The sequence below is a fragment of the Tursiops truncatus genome, chromosome 19, assembly GCF_011762595.2.
Source record: "Tursiops truncatus isolate mTurTru1 chromosome 19, mTurTru1.mat.Y, whole genome shotgun sequence".
NCBI lineage: Eukaryota > Metazoa > Chordata > Mammalia > Artiodactyla > Delphinidae > Tursiops > Tursiops truncatus.
In genome coordinates, this window is record NC_047052.1 from 36,084,173 (window position 1) to 36,095,939 (window position 11,767).

General features: G+C 34.5%; 1 protein-coding gene across 1 annotated transcript in view; it reads left to right on the plus strand.

Moving 5' to 3' along the window:
- ITFG1 (integrin alpha FG-GAP repeat containing 1) overlaps window positions 1–10,736 on the plus strand; it is a 236,288-nt gene extending 225,552 nt beyond the window's left edge. Inside the window, exons 15-18 of the mRNA XM_033845060.2 lie at window positions 1,310–1,434; window positions 1,999–2,081; window positions 6,551–6,668; window positions 9,314–10,736. Of these exons, the coding sequence (XP_033700951.1) occupies window positions 1,310–1,434; window positions 1,999–2,081; window positions 6,551–6,668; window positions 9,314–9,373 (386 nt within the window). The 3' untranslated portion in view covers window positions 9,374–10,736. The remainder of the gene's footprint in view (window positions 1–1,309; window positions 1,435–1,998; window positions 2,082–6,550; window positions 6,669–9,313) is intronic.
- Window positions 10,737–11,767: the final 1,031 nt, after the last annotated feature.

Here is an 11,767-nt window from a genome sequence, read left to right on the forward strand (position 1 = left end):
TGAATGAAAACAGAAACACAACCTTCCAAAATATATGGAGTTCTTAGAGGGAAAAAACAGTTCTTAGAGGAAAATTTATTGTTGCAAATGCCTATATTAAGGAATAACAACAATCTGAAATCAATAACCTAACTTTCTACCTCAAGAAGCTAGAAAAAAAACAGCAAACTAAACCCAAAGCAAGCAGAAGACAGGACATAGTGAGAGGAAATAAGTAGGGAGTAGAAAATCATAGAGAAAAACCAGTTGAACCAAAATTTGGGTTTTTTAAAGATTAACAAAATGTACAAACCTTTAGCTAGACTGATCAAGAAAAAGAGAAGACTCAAATTACTAAAATCCAGAATGAAAGAAGAGACCACTCGCTACCAACCTTAAGACCTAAAAAGGAAGCTACAAAAATGGCCAATAAGCACATGAAAAGAAAGCTCAACATCATTAGTTATTAGGTAAATGTAAATGAAAGCCACAATGACATACCAGTTCATAACCACTAGAATGGCTATGATCAAAAAGTTAGACAGGGCTTCCCTGGTGGCGCAGTTGTTGAGAGTCCACCTGCCGATGCAGGGGACATGGGTTCGTGCCCCAGTCCGAGGAGATCCCACATGCCACGGAGCGGCTGGGCCGGTGAGCCATGGCCGCTGAGCCTGCGCATCTGGAGCCTGTGCTCTGCAACGGGAGAGGCCACAACAGTGAGAGGCCCGCATACCAAAAAAAAAAAAAAAAAAGATAAAGTGTTAGAATTTGGAAAAATTGGAACCCTCAACTATTAATGTTGGGAATGTAGAATGATACAGCCATTTCGGAAAAACATAAGTTGACACAGAAACTTGTATGTGAATGTTTACAGCAGCATTATTCATAAAAAGAGCACACATTGCTTGATTGCATTTATATGAATCTCCAGGATAGGCAAATCTATAAAGAAAGTAGATTAGTGGTTACCTGTATCTGGAAGTGTAGGGCTTAGAAATAGGAATAACTGCTAATGGGTATGGAGTTTCTTTTTTGGGTGATGAAAATGTTTTAAAATATGATTGTGCTTACAGCTCAACACCTTTTTGAATATACTCAAAACCACTTAACTGTATACTTTAAATAGGTGATGTTTATGAGATGTGAATTATCTCTCTTACTGTTTAAAAAATGAATCATTAATATAATGAACTGGGCATTTCATTTCACCTTTTTATGCTTAAAGATAAGTTCTAGCACCTAAACTTGTAACATTTATCACTTTAATGTTTGATGAGAGCAATGTCTCCAAAGATGTATTGTTCTTTTTTCTTTCTTTTAATAAATTTAGCTGGACAACTTAGCCAGTCGGCACATTTAGCTCTCCAACTGCCATACAATGTACTTGGTTTAGGTCGAAGTGCAAATTTTCTTGATCATCTTTATGTTGGTATTCCCCGTCCATCTGGAGAGAAGGTGAGTAAAAAAAATATAATTAATCTATTTTTAAATATTTATTATTCAAATATTTGAATTAAAATATTTTTATTCCATTTAAAGAATTTTTAAAATTCATTGGTAGTGACCAATCAAAGCTTATCTTACACAGAGCACATTATAATTTGAAGAAATAAACCTTAAGACTTCCTGCCCCTCCTCTTCCCTGCTTTTTCTCCTTATCATTTTCACCATCTAACATACCAAATATTTTTATTTTGTTTATTGTCAGACTCTACCTCAACTTGAATTTTAGCTCCAAAGCAGCATTTGTTCATAGCACCTTGAACAGTGCCTGCTACATAAGTGTGTTCAATAAATTAATGAATCCATGAGACAGAAATATAATCCTTCCCTGAAAAGATGGAGAAATTTTTGCCGATAGGAGTCCTATTTGGGGCCTAATATATGTAAATTCAGCTTAATCCATACCTAGGATTTCAGTTAATCAAAGAGTACTTAAGCTTTTTCTTATTTATTTAGAATAATTATTGTGTCTTTAAAGTGTACTGAATGTTAAATGTTCTTAAATTCTTTTTCCAGTCTATACGGAAACAAGAATGGACCGCAATCATTCCAAATTCTCAGCTAATTGTCATTCCATATCCTCACGATGTTCCTCGAAGGTAATGTCCTTGCTTGAACTGAATTTGGTAAAAATACTGTCAACTCTGAATCATAGTTATATCTTTTAAAAACTTTCTCTATTCCTGCTGTGTTCCCATGAGTGTCATGACTTAATTTGCTTACAGCAAACTTTAAATGCCTAAACATACCTACACAAAAGGTCCCTGACATTTTTCACGAAGAACAAACTAAACCTTATTAGAAAAACAGCAGGTTAACTAACTAGGGACTTATACATATTCTGCTTAAATAAACTGGTCTTCAGTTTACTGGCCATAAATTCTAAAATTTCAGGCTGCTGAACTTTATAAGCAATGATCTTTTTTAGCAAATGCTTTGAGAAGTGGTATATATCCCACAGTTGTTAGGCACAAATTTTGAAGTTCAGCGGACCCAGGCTAGAAACTCGGATCCACTGCTAGCTGACTGAGATTGGAAGCTAGTCCTTTGTTCTCTCTGAGGGTCAATTTCTGCTCTGTAGAAATTGGGAGATAAAATACCTACCTTACAAGAATGAGGATGAAATATGCTTAACACAGTACCCAGCATATAGTAATTTTTCAGTGAACAGTAGGTATTTTTATCCTTATTAGCAAAACATGTTCCTTGTATAATATAGCATTTAATTCTAAATCTTTATCTCTGTTTGTTTTTCTTTAAATTACTAGGTTGATTCCATTATTTCAAAAAGCAGGTGGTGAAGGTATTCATTAACATTTAAATTTCATTGGGAAAAATATAACTTGTCCTTAAGGCTACTCTCATGTCAATATGAAAAAATAAGCTATTAAAATGTAACTAGTGGCTTATTACATTTCTTCTCAAAATACAGCCTGTACTGTTCTTTTTTCTTCTTCCAGTTTTGTTGTGATATAATTGACATACAGCACTGTGTAAGTTTAAGGTGTACAGCATAATGATTTAACTTACATACATCAAAAAATGATTATCACAGTAAGTTTAGTGAACATCCATTTTCTCACATAGATACAAAATTAAAGAAACAGAAAAAAATACGTTTTTCCTTGTGATGAGAACTCTTAGGATTTACTCTCTTAACAAATTTCATATATAACATATGGCAGTGTTAATTCTGTTTGTCATGTTGTGCATTACACCCCTAGTACTTATTTATCTTATAATTCAAAGTTTGTACCTTTTGACTGTTTTCATCCAATTCCCCCTCCCACCTCCCACCTCTCACCTCTGGTAACCACAAATCTGATCTCTTTTTCTATGACTTTTTTTGGAAATATAACTGACCTATAATACTATGTTAGTTCCTGTTACACAACATAGTGATTTGATGTTTATAAACACTTCAAAATGATCACCATGGTTAAGTCTGGTTACAATCTGTTGCCAAAGATATTACATAATTATTGACTATATTCCCCACACTGTACATTTCATACCCGTGACTCATTTACTTTGCAGCTGGAAGTTTGTACCTCTCAATCGCCCTCACCCATTTGTCTCCTCCCCTCATCCCTCTCCCCTCTGGCAACCACCTGTTTATTTTCTGTATCTATAACTCTGTTTCTGTTTTGTTATGTTTGTTCATTTGTCTTATTTTCCAGATTCCACATATAAGTGAAATCATACAGTATTTGTCTTTCTCTGTTTGACTTTTTTCACTTAGCATGATACTCTCTAGGTCCATCCATGTTGTTACAAATGGCAAATGGCAAGATTTCATTCTTTTTTATAGCCAAGCAATATTCCATTGTGTGTATGTGTATATGTATAAATGTGTGTGTGTGTGTGTGTGTGTGTGTGTGTGTGTGTGTGTGTGTGTAGAGGGGGGGGGAGAGAGAGGGAGAGCACTCACATCTTCTTTATCCCTTCATCTATTGCTGGGCACTTAGGTTGCTTCCATTACCTTGACTGTTGTAAATAATGGCACAGTGAACATAGGGGTGCGTGTATCTTTTCTAATTGATGTTTTCATTTTCTTTGGGCAAATACTCAGAAGTAGAATTGCTGGATCATATGGTAGTTCTATTTTTAATTTTCTGAGGAATCCCCATACTGTATCTATTAAAAAATGGGCAGAGGATCTGAATAGACATTTTTTCCAAAGAAGACATACAGGTAGCCAAAAGGCACATGAAAAGATGCTCAGCATCACTAATCGTCAGGGAAATGCAAATCGAAACCACAATGAGATATCACCTCACACCTGTCAGAATGGCCATCATCAAAAAGACAACAAATAACAAGTGCAGGTTGTATTGTCCTTTATTAAATTTTTAGATGGTTTGCTAGAACCAGCTCATGCCACCTCATGAGCTGATTGTGTGCATCTCTTTCCACTTCTGTTCAGGGAGATCACGTTAAAATCAGCTATGATGGGACTGTTTACACCATGAAAATTGGCAAGTGCCACTCAGGGGTTTTTTTCCCCCCAGAGAGCCAGTTTACCAGCACACCCCTGGAGGTATTTTATGGTGGATTTATGGGCTTTAGAACCAAACTACTTAAGAAAACAACTTTATTACAGCATTATGCTTGAAATAAGATATCAATAAAAACAGTTATAGGCTTCCCTGGTGGCGCAGTGGTTGAGAGTCCGCCTGCTGATGCAGGGGACACGGGCTCGTGCCCTGGTCCGGGAGGATCCCACATGCCGCGGAGCGGCTGGGCCCGTGAGCCATGGCCGCTGAGCCTGCGTGTCCGGAGCCTGTGCTCCGCAACAGGAGAGGCCACAGCAGTGAGAGGCCCGCGTACCGCAAAGAAAAAAAAAAAACAGTTATGGTCTGAGTTTAGACTTTTTTAATGAGTCTATTAAAATTTTGAAATTTATAACAAAATGAATCTGCACAAGAAACTATATGAATTATAGTACTTCTATATCATGCAATATCATGATAATCTTTTAAAATAGAGTGGTAAAGCAAAAGATAAAAGGAAAATGCACTTATGAATAATAAGCAATGATTTGTGATTTATAAAGAAGATATCTATGCGTATATGTTTATGTATGTATAGAATACCTCTGGAAGGATATGTAAGAAACTGAGAAGAATGACTGCTTCTGAGTAAGAAACTCAGTATTGGCCTTTTGTTCATTGTTTTTCTTACCGAAATTCCTTTATTCATGGGTTTTTTAAATCTATTTTTAAATTAGAACTACCGGGACTTCCCTGGCGGCCCAGTGGTTAAGACTTCACCTTCCAATGCAGGGGGTGCGGGTTTGATCTCTGGTTGGGGAGCTAAGATCCCACATGCCTTGGGGCCAAAAAACCAAAACATAAAACAGAAGCAATATTGTAACAAATTCAATAAAGACTTATAGATAGATAGATAGATAGATAAATTGGAACTACCAAAAAAATCTCATGAAAGGACCTTTTCTTATGTATGAGGTAAGGTGCTGAGAATAGCTAACCTCAACTAATTAACAGTATTTGTTTCTTAAGGTTTTCTTACTCTTGAATTTCTGGGAAATTTTGTTATAGCCTTTCTTCCATAATAAGCTCAACATTTTTCACGTTTCTCTTGCTCTTTCTGAAAACAATGTTCTTTTCAAATTTATGTACATAATAAAAACCAAATTGATTTTAGTTTGAGGTGTATTTTGAGATTTATTGACTAGAGGCTAACTTATGGATCAGTAAATTTTAATTATCCCAAAATAAGTCAGTTGGTGCTTGCCATTTATCAGAATAATCTTACCTTTATTAAACTTTTAAGATGAAAATATATCCATTATCTATTTTCAGAGAGAACAAAAAGTTCTTTATATATAACCACCTACAGTGTTGGTAATATAGACCTCAGTTTTAGGCTTTTCAGTGTTTGCAAGTGCTGTATTATGTGGACTGTTTTAGAGGAAAGAGCTAGTTCTATTTATGCTAAAGTTTGTATATTGCCATTAACACTGAGAAACTAAAAGTGATTTTGTAAGAAGTCTCAGTATCATTGTAATAATGTAAACCCTCCAACATGACATTTTGTACAAGCATCTATCTACACCTACTTGGACATATGGTTCTTTTACTTAGTCATAGTACATATGTGAACAGGGGTCAAAAAATAAGATATAGAAATCTTATCAAAAATCATGTGACTATGTAGCCTTAAAGTTCAAGGTTTCTAATTCAGTAAGTCAAACAAGACATAAAAACAATGTCTAAGATTGCCCAAAGTACCCTTGATAAGTTTACCTAAGAATAATTCTCACAGGAGCAAAGAAAAATAGCAAAGCATCTCATCAAAAATTCTATTCTATTTCAGTTCTTGGAGTAAAAATCTGAACTCTGCTGGATCGTCAATATTCTTAACCCTATCTTAATTTTAATTGCTTTTGTTTTATTTATAATGAATGGATAGATAGGTGAATGAATTAATGAATGAATGGACTGATTCATTAATTAATAAGCTCTTTTTGCTTTTTGGTCTCAATAATATTTTGTTATTTTTAAATTAAAAGGTGTAATTTTAATTCTTCTCTTTTCATCTACAGCTGGAGTGCCAAACTGTATCTTACACCAAGTAACATTGTTCTGCTTACTGCTATAGCGCTCATCGGAGTCTGTGTTTTCATCTTGGCAATAATTGGCATTTTACATTGGCAGGAAAAGGTTTGTTCATTTAAATGGAACATTAACTTTATAATAGTAATATGTTACTCTTTAAAAACACTATATTTCAAACTTTTTCACATGACTAAGATTTTCTGATTTTTCAAGTTCTGTCCGTAATGTCATCTTACTAATGATAATTTTTTTCATCCCCCTGAGTTACTAATGTCTCTTAGCAATTCCTGCAAATCAGACTATGTATTTTAAAACTTTGATACTGTACAAAAGTAATAAAGTGAACACCCCCAAATCAACAGGCATATCAAAAAGCTTAATTAGAAGTAATTTCATAATGGCCTGGAAAATAATAATCATTTCTTAAATGAGCCTGTGTCCATTATTTACTGATAGGGCCATGGACATTTTTTTCTGGGAATAACAGCTATCTCTTTATAAAAAATTAGAGCAGAGAGAGTTTAGGTGGGAAGTAGCAAAGTGATAAACATCTTTTCCATCTATCAGGTATTCTTTGTACTAAACTAAACTGATTTCTGTTCTTTAGTATAACACCCTAAATAATAATTAAAAACAAAACTCCAAAAATGTAGTTTTTATATAATGTTTATGAGTAGAGAAAAAGGCTATCACATAAATTTATTCATAGTTTAGATATAAATTTAAAAAGCTAATTTCTACTTGTGTATGAATATATATTTATTACATAACTAGTGGGTTCCAATAATGTTCTCCAAAATGGGCTCTATGTGTCACAAAAGTGTTTTCATTTTTGCACCTATTATTTTTAGATTGTGATGCTCATGATAATCATTTTTGTTAACTAAAATTACCATCTGCTTTATGTTACCTGTTTTAACTTATGAAAAAGAGAACATGTTAATTGTTCTAATAAATGTTCATAGGTTTGTCTCTCAAAAAACACTCCGTTCATACAAAAAATGATAACATAAAGTTACATATTCAGTTGATTTTAAAATTGCAACTTAAGAGGTAAGATCAAAGATGACTCTATTTACTTTTGTCTAGAAATGTCAGAACATAGTATGACATATTACACAGCTCTAGACCTATGAAGGAAAGGAAATTAATTTTATTGATTTCACAGGAGATCTAATTACCGTGTAAACATTGTAGACTTACAATAATAATGATGCAGTGGCTAAAAACTGAAGTTTTAAATACAAATACGGATTGAAATACATATCTGTATACTGCCTCCGTCTGTGATACTGTGGTTTGTCACCTACCTCTTGGACCACTTCTCTTTTCACCTACGCTGGCTGTTCTTTCTGCCACGGTGTCTGCCCTAGGCCCTCTTTATATACTTTCCCTGCCAGTTTTATCTAAAATCATGGCTTGAGCTATTACCTCAGAGATGCCCAGCCCTCATCTCTCTCTAAAGGTCTCTCCCCAACTCTCCAACTGTCACCGTGAAACCTCTACCTAGATCACTTGCAAGCAACTTAAAACCAGTTTCCTAAAGCTGTCTCTCTTCTTTCTTACTCCCTGCAAGATTTAATCAGTTGCCCTCCTCATTGTGCCTCCCTACAATCTCTGCAGCTGACTCCACTTCTGAATTCCTTACACCAGTGCTTTTAGTTTAGTTCAGCTCCTTGTTAAATACTCCCTGTCCTCCCAAATTCCATTCTCTCCCCTTCTCTCCATTTAGCACTTTTGCTGCCGGATTACTCATCATTAAGTTTAGTCTTAATCATGTCACTCCTCTGCTCAAAAACCTCTGGTGACCACCCCCTGCCTAAAATGTGTAACTCCCTCAGCCTATAGCCTACATAGTACTTCCATGTGACTCTACCATACACCTTTCCAGTCTTTATCTTATCAGTTACTTTCACATATCCCATGCTTCTGCCAGACTTCTCAGGATTGTTCCTGTTCTTCCCGCATCTTGTAGTGAATGTCCCTCCTCTTCATTTCCATAAACACTATCTTTTCAAAGCTTTGCCTTTCATCATGCCAACCCAGAAGTAATCTCAGAATATTGGTAACATTTTTCACATTTTATGCTGAAATAGTTATTTAGTATGTTTTGCTATTTTCTTTTTAGGCTTTAATAAGTTCCTTGAGAACAAGACACAGAACTGTGTCTTTTCTAATCCCTCAAAATTTCAAGCACATAGGACTTCCCTGGTGGTCCAGTGGTTAAGAGTCCACGCTTCCACTGCAGGGGGCACAGGTTCGATCCCTGGTTGGGGAACTAAGATCCCACATGCCACACAGCACAGCCAAAAAAAAAATTCCAAGCACAATACTTTGCTGGGAACAGAGGATCAATAAATATATGCAAAATCAATAGGTTAACCCCAAAATAATTAATGTACTTTAATATAATTAGATTCAGCAGTGTTAAGAATGGGAAAAATGTAACAGTTGATTCCATTCTTACAAAATCTAATGTTTACTCCTACTTTCAAATAAATAATAAATAACAAACTAAGCTTTTAAGGAACATTTCTTTTTGGTTTTTTAAATTCAATTTAGAGGATTGTTCATTATAAGATAGCTACTGTAAACTATAAAAATATTTCATAAGATTATTACATAATAAAATCACACCTTTTACCTACTAATTGCTCAGGGCTTTTATTTTTTTAATTAACCACTTTTTAAATTAATCTTTTCTTGACATTTTCCTATCATTTATAAACTAGTCTAAAATTCTTTTTCAGAAAGCAGATGATAGAGAAAAACGACAAGAAGCCCATCGGTTTCATTTTGATGCTATGTGACTTGCCTTTAGCAGTGCATAATGGAACGGCTATTCACTTGATTAACTGAAATATTAAACTTGGCTTATAGAAGAAAACAGGCGATTTTATTATTTATAAATGATACATCCCTTGGTAATTATTGGAAAGTATTCAAATAAATATGGTCTGAATGTGTTACAAGGTCTTTTTTTAAAGCATTTTGTATACAATAATTTGGGTTCTTTTTTCAATTGTGCTGTACATATTTGTTCCTTCGCGGAATGTGTTGCATGTACTAAGGTGTTTACGTATTTATAATCTTATTAGAATAATGATGATGGAAAAAGACACGTGTAAATAAAAATATTTAAATGAGCAGGGTTTTTTGTTTTCCACTTGAATCCATCTTGTTTCTTATTCTAACGATGCAAATTATACTTCTGTGAATGTATCAAAGATAAAATTATTAACCATTCACCCTCATTATAGCATGTCAGGGGGTCTTTCACTGATGGTATACAATATAGTGATTGGGTACGCTGGCTTTGGAATCGCAGTCAGACTTGCCTTAAACTCCTGGTTACACGACTTACAAGCTGTTTGAACTTAGCTAATTGCTTAAGCCTTAGTTTTCTTGTTTATAAACAGAGCTAATACACTATTCACTTGAGGTGTTGTATACATTAAATGGGATGATGTACACAAAGTACCCAGCTTGGTGCCTAGCATAGAGTAAATTTTCAATAAGTGGTAGTTGTCATTATTTATTATTATTAAATAATTTTTTTACAGACTTCTACAACTAATTATCAAAATATATTTAGACTTGATAGGATTTTATTTTCAAGCATGTAGAAAGCATAGTCTTTGGAAAACTTAAATTCCTGGTGTTGACACCCTCTATTAAGATTTATTACTTGTTTATATTAACTGAAAATTATATCATAATACCCTCCAAGAATTAATGTGCCCTAATAATTTTCATTTGAACACTGATTTTTATCATGTGGTAATGAAAAGCATTTGATTTCTTGAAAGGAAACTGCTGTAGATAGCATCTGGGAATGCAAATCTTCAATCACATTTCTATTCTCAAAAGCTTGTAAGAGTCTATAATTTACATTCAGACTTCAATGCAAATTTTTATGAACTTCCCCTTGCCAAAAAGTTACATGTAAGATTGGGAAAAAGTTTATGTATCAATGCTAATAACTTCCTAATATGCAAATGGACGTATGATAGCTATAAAACACAAAAACTTATCTGAAAGCAACTAATTTTGTTCTTCATGGTTTTTTTCCTTACAGTTCACTGAGAATGGCATGTGTATAAGTGGTTTACTTTGTGTATCTAAGCATGTTAATATGTATTCTTAATAAATATTCTGTATTGAAACAAAGAATTTTGGTGAGTGTGTAAATAATTACTTTGGACCATGATAAGCCCTAGAGGTTATGAAGTCTAAATCACAGATTTGGACAGAAGTGGCTTGCTTGTCAGGGCAAGATAGGCATCTCTGACTATGGTATCCAATTAAATTCATTTATCAACCTACAACACTGTGCCAGGCACTTTTCTACACTGTCCCTAAAGACAGGTAGGTTTAGTATCAATCAACTGATATAGCATGAGTTGTAAAACTCGCTTGTAGTCAGAGTCTACGAGGAATACTGTTATAGTCATATAAAATGTAATGAGAACAAAAAATATTGGGTTAGCCAAAAAGTTCGTTCCGGTTTTCCCTTAAGATGTTACAGAAAAATCTGAACGAAGTTTTTGGCTAACCCAATACCATCAGTGACTTTATACTGTGTTTCTGTATCGTGATACTAACCTTCAATGAAACATCAATGTCATTCATTAAGGGGCAGCAGGTGAAAAATGTGTCACAACATTGAGAATCAAATACAGTTGACCCTTGAACAAAATGGGTTTGAACTGCACAAGTCCACTTATAAATGGTTTTTTTCAATAAATATGTACTATGGTAGTACACAGTTGGTTGAATCCACAGATGCGGAATCTCGGATACAGAGGTCTAACAGGAAAATTATACTCAGATTTTCGACTGCGCAGAAGGTCAGCACCTGCGTTGTTCAAGGGCCAGCTGTACAAAGATCCTTATATTAATTTTGAATACTGTAGTGGAAACAGCACAAGACTTCGAGGTCAAACTAATCAGGATACAGGGCCTAACTCTCCCATCTTGTGACTTTTTAGTCTGTCACTTTGCCTCTTTGAGCTCTGGTTTCTTCATCTGTAAAACAAGGATACCGAGTGATACCCTAAAAAGCTATTTTGAGTCTTAAGTAGCAATATGTGCGTAGAAAGTACTTGATAAATGCTGGTTCTTTTCTTCCCTCCTGTTTCCCATTGCAGTGACAAACAACATTTTGACTGTCTTCCACTGATCTTTACTTCTATAATCCTCCT